The 16099-nt window shown below is 44.4% G+C and overlaps 1 protein-coding gene across 1 annotated transcript; it reads right to left on the reverse strand.

Annotated features, from left to right (window-relative positions):
• Window positions 1-2173: 2173 nt before the first annotated feature.
• Window positions 2174-15467, reverse strand: LOC115090887 (avidin-related protein 4/5-like). Its single transcript, XM_029600516.1, has 4 exons — window positions 15194-15467; window positions 7543-7756; window positions 4046-4163; window positions 2174-2274 (listed from the first exon to the last, which is right to left on the reverse strand). The coding sequence occupies exons 1-4, from the start codon at window positions 15254-15256 to the stop codon at window positions 2235-2237; spliced, it is 435 nt and encodes a 144-aa protein (XP_029456376.1). The 5' UTR covers window positions 15257-15467; the 3' UTR covers window positions 2174-2234.
• Between the last annotated feature and the right edge of the window lie 632 nt (window positions 15468-16099).

Consider the following 16099-nt stretch of genomic DNA (forward strand, 5'->3'; position numbering starts at 1 on the left):
CCACTGAGTGGAAGCACACTGCCCTTGTACTCAGCACAGTACAGGTTACCTTAATGCACTCACCACTACTGATGTTCATAGCTGGAACTACATTCCATGCAGGTTAGCCCCACTGCCTTCGGAGAAGCTCAATACAGTCATTCCACTAATCCCACTGATTAGTAGAGACTAAAATTGGGCTCATGTCAAGAATAAGTTCTCCGTTACTCTGTGCCTTTTGAGCAAGAAAGTGTTTAAACGGATCCTCTAGTTACAAGAGTAGCAATCTCATTTCTTTACAACTTTTCTGGCCACTTGTGCTTACATAGCACAGTTACCCCCACCCACATCAGTTCACTCAAACTCAGCATACATGCACCCTAAGTGGTAGACAAGGGCTGGCTCCCTTTATCACAGGAGGGAGAGACCCAGCCTAGAAGGAAATATACAGATTACCTATAGAGCAGTATTGGCACTAAGGCAACAGGCCAGTGATTCCCACAGCTGCCCTTAGGGGCAAATCACCCCCATTGGTTTTCATATCATTGCTATCATACATATTTACACGCACTACTTCCACTGTATGCAAGTTTCTCATGCATATTCATCAGGAATATCCTGCACTCACTCCCCCTCCAAGATTTGATTTCCACTTCAAGCCTGCAAGGGGCAGGGCTCCAGCTGTGATGTCATTCAACAACAAACACAGCCAGGAGGGACCAGCTCTGCTCCTCCAGAGCCACAAACAGGCCTGGTGTTCAGGATAAGCCACAATGAACATGCATGAGAGACTTCCATGCAAATATTTCTCTTACATATTCATTATAGAAATCCTGAACACCAGGCCCCATTTGTGGCTCTTGAGGACCAGAGATGGCCACCCTTTTAATATCGTGCCTGAGTCACCGATGGCTCTGTATGCTCAGGCACCATATAGTGTTCCCACCCCATCAAGGCTCCTGGGGTGGGGAGCAAGGTAGGGCAAAAAGGCACATGGCAACAGAACCCACCTACTGTGCAGACGTCCAGAAGAAGGGATTATTTTGACACCCCAGTCTCAAGAGCTAGTTTGAATACTGAATTTAGGTCAAGATGAAAAATCTGAACATACACTACAATAATCTAATAGCACTCAGAAGGATGAACTCCTGTCTTTGCTAACAAGATTGCTGTGCCATATGTAGCGGATTTTCTAAGCCATTAGTTCATTACACCCAGTTAGCTCCACTACTATAAATTGTTCCAGTTTCCACAGTAACCATCCATGAACTAGAAACCATATGAACATCCCCCACTGTATCCTGGAAACAAAACCTAACTGCAATGCTTAAGGCCCAAGTCCATCATTTCAGTGATACTGAACAGGAATAAAGCAGCAAGATGTATAGCCATACATTAGGAGGTTACAGCCAGAGCTAAGTGAGTTAAAGAGCCATTCTTGGATCATGGGCACTGCTAGAGCAGTGGTTTAACTAGTCCTCGAGACAAACAGATCTTATTTTCAGACTATATTATGTTTACAACCAGCCTGAGAGAGAGGGTGGTGGAGGTGTGGAGACAAAAACAATAGCTGAATTCAAGAAAGCAGGGAATAATATAGAAACGATGGCAGAAAAGGACCAAGCGGTCCATCCATTCTGCCCAGCAAGCTTATGGTAGCATCAGCCACCTCATGCAGGTCTCCCCTAGAATGGTACAGCATCTGCCGTGCAAGTTACCCCCATACTTAGTTTCCCAAACCGTCAAAGGTAGGGCGCTTGTTGGTTGCTGTCCGAGCCCAATTCCTCCTTATCTCTTGCTGTTGAAGTAGAGAGCAATGTTGGAGTTATATCACAAGTATAAGGCTTAGTGGAAGAGGATGTTCCACTCCCATACAGGGGCTCTCTAAGGAAGTGATGAGAATTATAATGATAAATTGGATGGCTGGGTCATACAATCTGTTCCTGCTCACATATTTCTATGAAGTTACTCTCTCCTGATTTTGATTTGTGTGGAAATCAGAGTGCGAGGGCCTCAAAGCAGGTCGTTTAGGAAGGGCTTCCATTATGAGTGCTGGCTCAAAAAAAACAAAACCTCCCTCCCCCATACCTAAAGGCATTGATGAAACCAATAGTTTATGGCTATTTCTTTTTTGTACAGAAAAACCTTGTTCAAATATAATAGCTTATCACATCACTTTTGTTTAAGCAGATGAGAAAAGTTTTCAGATAACTTTTATTCACTGGTGAATATTTTGTTTTGTAAGGTATCATTCTTCATTGTTTCTTCACCAGGTAGAAGACATCTTCGCCAACCCTAGAACAAAAAAAAAAGTAAGATTTTAGCTTAAAAAGGAGGTGTAGGCCAAAGTATACTTTTTTTTTTTTTTATTCTAGCATTTCTCTCAAAGTCGAGAGAAGCACATCCTGGGCCAGGGGTGGCAAACTCCAGTCCTTGAGAGCTGCAGACAGGCCAGATTTTCAGGATATCCACATTGAATATGCAAATCTTCCTCATTGTGAATGTCCTGGCCTGTTTGCAGCTCTCAAGAACTGGAGTTTGCACCCCTGGCCTAGGATGTGCTTCTCTCAACTTTGAGAGAAATGCTAGAATTTAAAAAAAAAAAAAAAAAAAAAAAAGGGAGGAGGTGTAGGATAAAGTGTACATTTGTTAGTGTTCTAAATATATTAACTCATTAACAAAAAAGTTTAAAGGAAAACTCCTGCAACTTCATAATTTTAGGAGCCCTGAACAAAGTTTTACAATACTAAAGAATAAACCAGCATGGCAAATTCCAGTCCACAAGTGCCACGAACAGGTCAGGTTTTCAGGATATCCACAATGAATACGCATGAGAGAGATTTGCATACAATGGAGGCAGTGTATGCAAATCTCTCATGCATATTCATTATAAATATCCTGAAAACCTGGCCTGTTCATGGCACTTGAGGACTGGAGTTCACCATCCCTGAAATAAACATGAATAGGATCCTACAGGATGAACTAATGAGCAGTTGCATTTGTGTGTGGTGGGCAGGAACATTTTCTAGTTTGTGTGCATTCAGGGTAAGGCCCTGAGCTGGTAAATGGACAAGGATTCTCATTTGAGCAGAGATGGGGAACAGCCAAGTGACAAACAAAACTGGTTGTCTTCATTTTTTTAGCTACCTTAAGACTGGAATCTGTTTCCCTCCTAGCTCATTGAAAGTTCAGGAACTTAATTGCTTTTTCATTTCCACTAGCCACCTATATCCCTTTTTCCTTCTCTTCAAACTGCGCCCCCCCCCCAAAACTTAGGAGGGTGGTAATTTTTGGGCTACCTTAGTCATTCACCCTACCCCACAACAGATGGTGGAGAACCAAAAGTAGGGCTCATCCTAAATCAATTCTTCCCCTGCACAGAAAAAAAAACCCAGTCCAAACATTGCCTGCTGTTTTTAACCCTTCCCACATCCTACCCAGCTATCTTCATTTCTACTCTGATACTGCTTTGAAGTTATGAGCAACCATGGCCTTCTTGATATTAGCCATTTAGTTCAACAAGCCTCCCAAAACATCTATCTGCATTGTAAGTTCTCTGCCTGTCTGTATAGTGCTATGTACACCTTGTAGTGCTACATAAGATGTTTTAGTAGGATTCCCTAAATGAATAGTTGAAATGTGTACATTTGGTTCAAGAAAAAAGTGTGCATGGGATTTGGCTATCCAGAGAACAAAAGATTTGCTCACCGCATTCAAGGCTCAGATTTTTTTTTTTTTTTTAAATATATTTTGTCCTTAAACATCTTGTTTTACCATTGCTAGGATAGAGAAATGCAGTCTTAATTATACAAGTGCAGGTTCTTGTAGTCAAACCAACCTTGCTTTGGAGGGTCTACCCTAACAGAGTGTAATTCGGCCTGCATGCCGAGAACAGCCCGCCTCAGCTGTAAGCTTCATGCCAGGCATGATCACGTATTTCATATCACCACCCAACCATCGGCGACAAGGAATGCATTGGAACTATTGATCTGAAAGCTTTAGCATTTCCCTCACGCACCAAGCAACTACGTCACCAAGAAAGATTTATCTAAAGACCGATTGTTACCTTGTGGCTTTCCAGTTTTTTTCTTTTGAACTGACAGAGGATCTCAGAAGCCAAACGGTCTTGAGAACTGATGTATCTGAACTTTCAAAGCACTGCCCAGCCCAGGTACTCACAGAACCTGGTAGGAAACAAAACCACAGCATCAGCATTTAAACACCTTTATATCTGCTTCAGAGGTTTCCATCCTTTTGAGGACCTCCAAAAAGGTTTATAGACCTCCCACATGCATCTGTTTTTACATGCACTCCAGAATTGTTTGTAATGTATAAAATAAGAAACTGCTTCTGATATAAAAAAAACTGCTCTCCCTCTTGTCCACCTTTTCATGAGTGCTACTCCCCCACTTCCACCATGACCCCTTCCACCAGACCCCTTCCTGAGTGTTCTCCCTTCTGCCCCCAACCAAGGCTCCTTTCTAAATGTCTTCCCTTCTATTCCTCCTGTGTCCCCTTCCCTAGTCCTTCCCCTTCTAGGCATCTTCCATGGCCCCTTCTGAGTGCTGCACATCCCCAACTGAAATGCCAACAGCTCAGTAAAGCAACAGGTTGCAGCAGTACATTTAAGACATCCCATAAGGTGTCAAGCAGTTTACAGCACTCTTTCCTGACCACCTTAAGCCTTGTCCAAGTGCCTTCTCTGAGGCCCCTTCTCGGCCTCTAAGTGCTGATCCCACTCTGCCCCCCCCCCCCCCCCCCCCCCCCAAACATGGCCATACTACTCCCTTAATGTCACGCCAGAACAGCCAAAATGCAACTAGGCAGGCATGGCCAGAAATGCTCCTCTGCATCACCTTGCTTATTGAAGGTGCTTCCCCCCTCCTCTTGGTGCAGTCAGCTACATTCTTCCCCACCTCCTCTCCATGCCGGTTTGGGCCTCTGTAGGCTGTAATCTCTCTCCTTCTTGGCATGGGATCAGTTAGCGAGATTAGGCAGCAGGAGCCTTCGAGCACAGCTCCTCAGAAGCGAGGTGAGCATGCTCTGTTCCTCAGCTGCTTCCCTTCTGTGCACTCTCGGGCTGATGCGATAAAGTGCGCACAGCTAGCACACAGGATTACGCACGTTTTGATGCGCTAGACCAGCATCCAATGCAGCAAGGAGATTAACGCGCCCAAACAAATGCGAAACAGATAGCGCTCGTGACATGTAAATTCCATGTAGATGAGAACATTAGCTATTACCCCCTATGCAGGAGAGTACTGGGCACCCAACACACACTTTTTAACCTGGGGAATTTAACTCCGGCCTCAGAGGTGGAATAAAGTCAACGCACCATCAAGGGTTCATAAGAAAAAAAAAATACCGTCCTCTGTTTTACGATAAGTGCATTCTCCTCCTTAGTATCATTGTGATACATTAAATTTACTTCTTGCAGTGGAGAAAAGTAATCATTTTGACTTGATCAGAAGAAATCCACTTTGCTTTACGGCCCCCAAATGTAGACATCTATAGTAAGGGGCTCCTAATTTAAAATACACTTTAGCAACCTCAGCAAGACATAAAAAAAAAAGCAGGATTGAAATGGATGTTCATATTGAGCGCCCGTTGCAATTATTTATTTTTTAAAATTTGTATACCGTACATCAAAATTTCTATGCGGTTTAACAAATACATTCATAATTGGCTCGACAGAAACTGAGTGCCTAATGCAACTACTGAGCACCACAGACGCACAATATACTTTTTACCGCTGCCTCCCATTTAAATTCTGCATCAGGCGCCCAGGGGATGTGGCTGCACGCGTATCACGACAACAGGCGCTCAATGTTAGCACCCGTATTACTGCATCAGCCCCTCTGTTAGGTGCTTCCCTGTGATGGCCTCATGGACCCCGGGGTTGGAAGTCACTGATCCACTTCATTAATCCCATTCCTGGTAGGCATTTCTGTTATAGGAGACTGGAGCCTAAGACAGTGGCAAAGGAGGGGCTAGTTCTGGAGAAGAGACAGCTTAATCATAAGCTGCCCAGAGTACCATACAGGCCAATTCAGAAAGCTAAAACACTGCAACTGTGCTGAAATTCAGTGCACAGGCTATTTTTTTTTTAACTCTTAATATATTTAGCTGTTACATAAATGCATCAGGAGTTAAAATGCAAACATGCATATATGACCATCTACACACAAACCCAAGTTAAAATATGCAGTCAGCACAGGCTGAACACATTTTAAACTTCGGATGGTGTGGTAGGGCACAGTGGCAGGGATTCACTGAACACCTATTGCTTTAGCATGAAGTCTCTTCATGACTGTAGATGCCCTAGGAGCCTCAGCGCTCTGCTTGGGCTCTTGCTGGGATTTTACTTTTTTTTTTTGTTTTCTGTCAAATGTTTCCACAGAGGAATGGCACTATCTTATTCTCAACTTAGCTTGTTCCACTCTCTCAGTAGGAGGGGGAGGGAGAGAGGGATATTTAAAATCATTTCTATGTTGCTCAGTCCACTGTTTATAGTGTCATGCAAATTAACATACACATTCGTTAAAAACATGCAAATTTTGACCATAGCCATAGGGCATATAGCACAGAAACCAAAACCTGCTTGTTAAGAGCAAAGCAGTGCTGGAAACTGATGCCCAACTCTGAGCAGGAGAAAAAACATTTCCGGTTCTAAGAAACAAGAGAGATAAGCCAGCATATCACACCTGTCAGCATTGGGGAGTAATGGTTAATGCCTTCATTTGCATGGCTGCTAAGCAGGATGCAGTTTTACATTCACATTATATGCATGCAAGACTTCTTGCTGCATGTAGTAAGGTGCATGTACACAAAAGCATGCACACCACTATGGGTAAAGCTGTGCCTTCTGCTGAATGCACCTTATTGCATTGGCTTCAGATTGCATCCAAGATCTGTTACCAAAAGAGCCGAGACCCCCATCCCACTATCAGTGGGAAAGGATAACCTAGTGTGCACCATTATAATGGCTGGACAAGGAAACAGAGCTGATGGAGAACGAGTCTAAAGCTTGGCTCGTGTTTCTATTCTAGAGTCCATCAAGCTAGGGCAAGAGAACATTGTAGAAATCTCATCTTTGTGAGACTTTCCTCACTCCAAATGACAAGTCTTCACAGAGGTGTACTGTGCTGTTCGTACGTCTCACTCTGCATGTTAAACTGGCCCCCAAACCTCAGCCCGAGTTATTAGCTGGCCCTCCTATAGTGATATAAATAGTTGAAAACTGTGAAGGCCTTCCCAGAGGTGCTCTCTCTACTCCACTCCATTCTCCCCTCTCCAAGCACAGAAATGGCTGAAATGCAATTTGCAATCTTTATTGCAAATTGTGTTATGGCGCACAGCTTAATGCCAGGGGGAAAAAAAAAAAAAAGTGTAGTTATTTCCCGCATTACGCTTTGGTGCAGTGCAATAATGCCCCTCATTATCATTAATCCTGCCCAAACCCTGATCCCGCCCCTTTCAAAATTTTGCATTCGCGCCACACGTTACCATCGCATGTGTTATGCCATTATCGCATTTTGATGAATGACCCTGTTAGGATCTTACCCCCATCCCAGCGCACGGAGAACGCAAAGGTGGGTTCCTCGTCAGCATTCTGGACTCCAATCACTTTGCTCATTTTCTTCCAACCAGCTGAGCCCCTGGAAGTCTCTACGGCGGTTTGGAAGGAACCCCTGATAAGCAGCTCCTCATCGGTAGAGAGTTTGAGGATAGAACCCAAGTCATTTTTCCAGGTGCCGGTAATATTGCAGATACCAGCCTGAGAGAAAAAGTAATAGAGACCCCCCCCAGCTCATTTACTACCTTCCTTTAATAAAAGCAACAAAAGAATAAAAAATAAAGCCACACACGCAGCCCTACTGGCCCGTCTTTGAAGACACCAGAGGTAGATACAATGTGCATTTTATTGTAGACAAACACACCCAAAATCTTCACCATTACAACTGATAGTAAGTCAACCCACATAGGTAAGGCAAGAGGTCTTGAACACAAGGTACGTTTGCACTTTTTAAAAGAAGGAGTGCAAGGAACAGTTCAGAGTTGTATGTTGCCCTGCTTTCTTTTAACAGGCAAGTAGCCCTTTGCTATACGAAGGCGAGAGGCCAGGAACAGAGAGTAAGTTCTCTTCACCCGTGCCCAGACCATTTCTCCCTCTCAATGACTAAGGGGCCGATGCAGTGTCACGCACGTAAAAACGCGCGCCCAAACTCTGCACCCGTTTTTTTCTACGCGCGCACAGTCACTTCTCCTGGGCGCGCGCGATGCAATATTCTAATGAGCTGCCACGCTAAAAAGGACACGCTAGGGATAAATTATACAATCCCTAGACCTCAAAAGCATCGGGCACTCGGGAGACGTGGCTGTGCGCGGGTTAGGAAGACGGACGTTCAATACAAGTGTCCATTTTATCCTGTTGCAGATAATTTACCGGCACAATATACACGACCTGGAGTATTTATATTGTGCGGCCAAAAATATATATTTTTTCCATCAAGTTGTTTTTTGTTTTTTTTTAATTTATTTTGTCACGGCAAGGAGTAGACCTTAGTATTTATTTTATTTATTTATTTAAGAGCTTTTATATACCGATGTTCATGTACTGGTACATATCACATCGGTTTACATAGAACCAAAGTTGGAAATTACATCGAACAAGAAAATTAGAAAATTGGAAAAAAATTAGAAAAATTACATCAAACAGGAAAATTAAGAAACAAGAAAATTACATTGAGTAAGAGGGTGCAAATAACAGAGCTAACTTCGTGAGAACTTATAGATAAAGCTGAGGAAGACAAAATTTAAAATTATAAAATTATTATAAATAACAAATAACGGACAACAAACTCTGAGTTATGACCGACTTAATAAGCATGAGTGCAAATTAAAGTACAGCTAACAGGAAATTTATGTATACAGCATCAGACATCCAGTGTAATGGGGTAAGAACTGCGTGAATCAATCCCAAAGGGAGAGACCTTTAAGTGAAGGCTTTTGTAAAAAGCCAAGTTTTGAGCTTCTTTTTGAATGTTCGACTACAGGTTTCTAGACGAAGGTCCGTGGGGAGGGCATTCCAGAGAGAGGGGCTGGCAGTCGAGAATGCTCGTTTCTTTAGCAGTGACTTGGCTGGAGGTGCATATAAGGTACCTAAGTAGCTGGTTCTGATGGGTCTCAGTGATGCGTGGAGACGAAGTGAGTCGCTTAGATCTAGTGAAGTTTGGGAATGAATGGTCTTGTGGGTTATAGTTAGTACTTTGAAGATGATTCTAGATTTAATAGGGAGCCAGTGAAGGTATTTTAGAATAGGTGTGATGTGTTCTCCTCTACTAGAGTTAGTTAGAATCCTGGCAGCCAAGTTTTGCAGCATTTGTAGTGGTTTGGTTGTGATAGCTGGGAGGCCAATTAGCAGAGAGTTGCAATAATCGATTTTTGAGAATAGAATTGTTTGGAGGACTGTTCTAAAGTCCTGAAAATGGAGGAGAGGTTTCAGCTTTTTCAATATGTGAAGCTTGTGAAAGCATTCTTTCGTTGTGTTTTTGACAAATTGTTTGAGATTCAGCCTATTGTCGATGGTGACGCCAAGGACTCTAACGTGTGTGGGGAGGATCCTCAGCGGTGTGATTAGATTGTTGGCAGCCTGAAGGTTGTCATCCAAGTTGATCAGCATAAGTTCCATTTTTGAAGTATTGAGAACTAAGTTGAGGCTAGTGAGGAGGGAGTTTATGGATTGTAGACAATTGTTCCAGAAGTTGATGGTGTTGGATAAAGATTCAGTAATTGGCAACAGGATCTGGACGTCATCGGCGTATATAAAGTGTGTGATCTTTAGACTTGAGAGCAGATGACATAGGGGGAGAAGGTAGATGTTAAACAGGGTTGGTGAGAGGGAGGATCCTTGAGGGACTCCGAGAGTGGACTTGACCGGGTGAGAATCCTTGTTGCTTATTCTAACCTTGTATGTCCTGTTGTTAAGGAATGATCTGAACCATTTGAGGGCTGATCCAGAAATGCCTATGTCTGAGAGCCGGGTGATGAGGATCGAGTGCTTTACGGTGTCAAATGCTGCAGATATATCGAGCAGTGCCAGGAGGTAGGGGGTCTTTTTCTCTAGACCGGAGAGGACTCTGTCTGTCAATGAGATTAAGAGGGATTCCGTACTGAGGGATTTGTGGAATCCGAATTGAGCTGTTGTGAGAATCTTGTGGTCTTCTAGGAATTCCGATAGCTGTTTATTAACTATTCTCTCCATAATTTTGGCGACAAACGGTAGGTTGGCGATGGGGCAAAAATTGGTCGGGTCTGCTGGGTTCAGGTTGGGTTTCTTGAGGAGAGGTTTGAGGGTGGCTATTTTCAGCGTGTCTGGTACTACTCCTTGGGTTAACGAACTGTTGATGATCTCTGCTAAGGGCTTCGCAATGATGTTTGGGATGGTGAGTAGTAGTTTGGATGGAATGGCATCTATCGGATGATTGGAGGGTTTCATCTTTTTGAGAATCAATTCAATTTTGAGTGTGGAAGTGGGTTCGAAGGATTCTAGGTTTGGTTTCTGGCTGAAGGGGGGAGAGAGGAGAGGAGGAGGTTCTATATTATACGTAGCCAGAGGTGTTATTAGCTTAAGGATTTTGTTTTCGAAGAATTGTGCAAGTTCAGTGCATCTAGATTGAGCTTGATCATCAGGGATAACTGGGGAGGTGGGTTTTGTGAGCTCTGAGACATATGAGAACAGTGCTTTGGCATCAAAGAAAAAATTGTGAATTTTGTGGGCATAGAAATCTCTCTTTGTGCGAAGGATGTTGTTTCTGTAACTGTGCATGAGGGTTTTGAACTCATTTAGTGTAGCGTTAGATGGTCTTTTTCACCATGCGAGTTCTTTTTTTCTCAGTTCTAGTTTGATGTTTTTTAGTTCTTGAGTGAACCATGGTTTTTTGTTTTTACTAGATGGGTCAAGCTCTTTAGTTTTTAAGGGGCAAAGTTTTTCTGCCACCTTGTTAGTGATGCTATGCCATGTAGAGATGTCTGCTTCTGCGTCGGAAAAGTCAAGGTTAGAGAGTTCCGATGAAAGGTGGGAGGTAAGGTCTTCCAAGAAGCAAGAGTTCCTGTAGTGAATTGTGGTTTTCGTGATTGTTGACAAAGAGTTGTCCTTGATACAGAGATCTGTTGAGATCATTAGATGGTCTGACCATGGGATAGGGGAGCAAAGAGGTGGGGATGATGGTGTAAGGCCAGAATTTATGAATATAAGGTCCAGAGTGTGCCCCGCTTTGTGCGTGGGACTTTTAACGATTTGTGAGAAGCCTATAGCCTTGAAGGAGGATAATAGTATTTCGCAGTTGGAGGATAGGGGGATCACATCAATGTGAAGGTTAAAGTCTCCCAGGATGACTGCTGGGGTGTCATTTTTGATGTCTTTAGCAATGAGCTCAATGAGTGGAGATGGATCCGAGTCTAGGAGGCCAGGCAGAGAGTAGAGTTAACAAATTTGGAGATGTTTAGAGCTAAAGAGGGCAAATTCCAGACGTGAGGTATGTATAGAGATTTGTAGGGATAGTCTCAGCTCTTTTTTTTGCATCTAAGCAGAGTCCCCCCCTCTTTTTTTAGGTCTAGGTATTTAATAAATATCATAGAGGTGGAGGGGTAGTTGATTGATAAGGGCTAGGTCTGTGGGTTTCAACCAGGTTTCTGTGATTGCACATATATCCGGTTGAGAGTCCAAGAGATAGTTGTTGATTAAATGTGTTTTTTTCGAGATTGATTGGGCATTAAAGAGTGTTAGTGAGAATAAGGAAAGCCCAAGGAATTGAGTGAATGGTGATGTCATAATTGGTATCAGACGCTTAAGTTGGGGGACTGTAGGATCAGAGTGTTTTTTTCGGTTATTGTAGAGGTTTTGATGGTGGGGATAGGGAACATGAGCATGATTGAAGTTCCAAAGGATACTGAAGAAAAGGATGAGTTAATGATGACTGAATGAGGCTTGTCTCTGCAGAAAAATGTTAACTGAGTGGGATGAAGCCCTTAGGGGTTGGATGAGAGTTGAACGTGGATGGATGAGCGCTGGATGAGTGCTGGACGTGGATGGATGAGTGCTGGATGTGGATGGAAGAGCACTGGATGAATGCTGGATGTGGATGGCTGAGCGCTGGATGAGTGCTGGATGTGGATGGATGAGCGCTGGATGAGTGCTGGATGTGGATGGATGAGTGCTGGACGTGGATGGAAGAGCGCTGGACAGAAGTAGGCAGAGGCGGGAGGAGTGCAGGTGTGTTGGTTTTGATTAGCGTGTAACACTGCTGTGGCAAGGCTGAGTAGCGAAGGAAGGACTTTCTTTTGAATCCTCACAAAATCCTCACAAAAGGCTCACAAAGGGGCGCACTAAGGGGCAGGCCCCTTAGGTCGCGCTTCTTCGGGCACACGACGCCACTGGGAGGTCCTTAAAATTTAAAGCCCACGATGGCGCCCTCTGATAGGCCGGGAGCCTGTCGGGGGCGCGGCAGACTTACCGCGAGAGTTGGGGGTCGCTTCCTTCTTTTATTTCTTCTTCTCTTTTTCTTTTTTCAGTTTTGTTTTCCTGTCCGCCTCCTCTGCACGGCTCGCTAATTAGAATGCGGGCGGGCTCCTGCCCCGATTGGGCCTTGGGAGCCCCGGCAGAGGGGAAGAAGTGGGGAAGCTGCTACCGGGAGCAGTGGCGAGTGTTGCGATGATACTAAGTATGTAGGAGGAACCACAGAAAAGCAGTTTCTAGTTTTTTAGTTGAGCCCCTGGGGCCGGCGTTAAATTTACGGTGTTAAAAACTGCATGTCGTGCACACTAATTTTTTGCAACAAGGGGTAATAGCCTCATCTACATATGATGAGTGCTATTAATTATGCGCTTGGATACGCATTTTGGACATGCTAATCCACTTATGGCATCAGGTGTTAGTCTAGCGTATCCAAAATACACGTCCAACTGCGGGTTAAACCGTGCACTAGGCTGAGTGCAGTTTATTGCATCGGCCTGTAAGTGTACGTGCTGAAAGTGGACTCAGGTACTTCATAGAAACATGTAAATTTTATCAATATATTGTCAAACATAGGGGTATACTCACTGGTAAGCAGTAGTTGCAGTGCTTTACAGGGGTAGTAAAGCAAAAACAGTAGTAAGAATCTGAGACTGAGTGCTGCAGTTCAGTTAATGTTCGCTTCTCTGCACTTACCTTTTAGGAAGCAGATTAAACTTGCACCTCTGCCCTGTATATTTCTGTTTGAGATTCTTTACAGTCCATATAAGGAAAATAAACTTCTCTCAACAAGTATTTTCCTCACTTTAATAGCTTTGCTCAAGTTTAAAAAGCTTTTATCAGGCCGATGCAATATTGGTGCACTTATGACTGAGCACCCACTCTCCTAACACGCGCCAATCGACCTCTCCGGACTCCCGATGCAATATGCAAATAGGCTGCCGCGGTAAAAAGAAGGCACTAGGAGAAAAATTGTGCGCCTCTAGCACCTCCTTGGCACGGATGCCCAGAAGTGGCTGTCAGCGGGTTAGGGAAACACAGATGCGCAATTTTATGAGCGTCGGTTTTCCTAACCTGACTGCTAGCACACTTTAACTTTTTATTTTTGACAGTTCCTTTTTGTGTTCCTCCAGCTTAATATTCGCCATGATATTAAGTGGGAGGAAGTACAGAAAATCAGTAATTTTCTGCACACATTTTGGGCTCCTCAAAAATTAAACACCTACTCCGGGCGATAATTTTTGAGGTTAAAAATGTGCACATTTTTTTTTTTTTTTTTGCATTGGGGGAAATAGCTAATAGCCTCATCAGCATGAATTTACATTTCATGAGCGCCATCAGCTACATGCTCGGTTGGACACACGGACCCCCGTTTTGCATCATGGGTTTTGAGCCATGCACTGCAGCCAGTGCACGGTATTGCATGGGCCTGTATGTTGGTACAATGCTCAGGGGGGACCCAGCATGTAGAAATTATGTGCTGTACCAGTATGTTAACTCAATGCGCTCATACCATGTATATGAATATAAAGTTCTGTGACAAATATTTAACTGTACATGTTTTCTTAGGTATCTGTTAATTTGTTAAATAAAGAGTTTAAAAAAAAAAAAAAAAAGCTTTTTTTTTGGGGGGGGGGGGGGGGGGGGAGGACCCAGATCGTTTCCTTCTGCTCCTCTGGGCTTCTAGTTCCAATCAGAAGCAGGACTGGGTTCTGGCACCTTAAGTTATGTGCAGTCACCCAGGGGATTCTTACTTTATTCTGTAGTCCCCCCGTCCCCCCCAACTTGTGTTACCCATTCATCGCAATGACCATCCTCGGCCAAGGGCCATGTGCAGAGATGCCGCCCGAATCTAGCACTTATGGGTCTCAGAGTTAAGCCTTGCCAATACACAAATAGTTAGCTCCTTCTCACCAGGGAGCATGAACACTACCCTCTGCGGCATCCCCCAGCCCGAGCAACCCCGGGAGCAGAAGACCTGGCCCAGGAGTTAAACACAGGTCTCTCCTCTGTAGAGAGTGACCAACCGCTCAATTTTCCAGTCTGTTGTACAGTGTCCGGTTACAAGGATAACCGGACACCATAAAACCCGGTCAGGCAAGGCCAGGGGGTCAATCAGTGGTGGCAACTTGGCGCACTCCAGTCACCTGCCTATTTTTCTGGCACAGCCGCAAGCTTACGTAGCCTGGGCTCCAAGCATTTGTCCATTCTCTGTTGTTTGGAGAGATGAGGCCACACACCTTGGGACTTAGATGAGATCAAAGTGAAGCAGCACGCCAGCGCCACAGCTGTGCGAGAGAGAGGTTAGTTGAACCCAAGCCAGGCAGGTGGCACCTGCCAAAGAAATAATCAAGGCCCAATTTGGAGAGAAAGAGAAGGAAGAAGAGGGGAGGTTTCGGCTGCCGCCGCCACCCCAGTGTCCAGTCCTGTTCCATGGAAATGTTGTCACCCTTGCTCCCATGGTAGAACATAGCACTGTCACCGAGCCCCCAGCTAGCCAGCCCACAAACATTCTTGGAGCAAAGGTCCAGAGTTTAGGCTACAATAGGTTCTGCCATTTATAGTATACAACAGACACTGTATAATATTTTAAGGGAGCACCAAACTTTACTAATAAAACCACTTTCATCACTATCTTCCTAATATTCAGCCAGAGCAGTTTAAGACCCTGGTTTATACACAGTTTGTAGAAGAACTTACTGCCAGTGTGAAGAACAGAAAGACAAAGCAAAGGAAACAACTCGCCCGGAGCAGCAGCACCATCCTCACGCAGAAGCAAAGGAAAAAGTTCTGTACCAAGTTAAGAGCTGAGAGCCACTGCCACTTTGATGAAAGGCTCAAAGGCTGGAATATATACCCAGCAGCTGTGTTAATTAATCAAGAAGAGGTGGGGCTCCCTGCGGCCCCCATGCCTTTGGGGTTGGCACATTGCTCGCTATTTGTAAAGATACAGCCAGAAATTCAGGGCTCTGCTTGTTTTAGGGTCTGTGCCCAAAGCTAAAATATGGAAGGTTCAGACTTTGGCCACGTGGTTTGACTGGCACTCTATCAACTCGGCAGGCTGGATGGGCCACTTGACCTTTATCTGCTGTTATTGCCTCTGTTAATATGTTACCAGCTGACCTAGATTCTGGAGGAAGTCTTTAGACCTGTCCTGGCTTGGCTGACACCTCTCTCCTCCCGGTGCATTTTGGGAGCCGTGGTGCTGATTTCAAATGGAAGCAGCAAGAACTACAAATGGCCACAAAGCTCCCAGATGCTCTGTTTCTGTTTAATGTGTGAATACTCACTGAAAGAAAAGCAGCACAGGCAGGCACCTACAGTCATTCATTGTCAAGCGTGCAAGTTTGTCTGTCATATTACCGCTCCCAAACAAATTCTCTTAAGCATTTATTCCTTGTGTATCTGCCAATGGCCAGCTTTCTGCTGAGACTCCATTGCCCTCAGTGCATCCTGAAGAACTGGAGGTGCTTGCTTGGAACCTCTCATGTCATTCAGAGCTGCTTTTACCTCTGCACAAAAGGGGCCCCAACTGCTCCAAGCACTGCATAACAGGGGGGGGGCATTGTATGAGCACATAGTAAGGGCAAAGGCTATCGGTACCAT

This window comes from Rhinatrema bivittatum, chromosome 4 (assembly GCF_901001135.1).
Source record: "Rhinatrema bivittatum chromosome 4, aRhiBiv1.1, whole genome shotgun sequence".
In the NCBI taxonomy this organism is placed as follows: Eukaryota; Metazoa; Chordata; class Amphibia; order Gymnophiona; family Rhinatrematidae; genus Rhinatrema; species Rhinatrema bivittatum.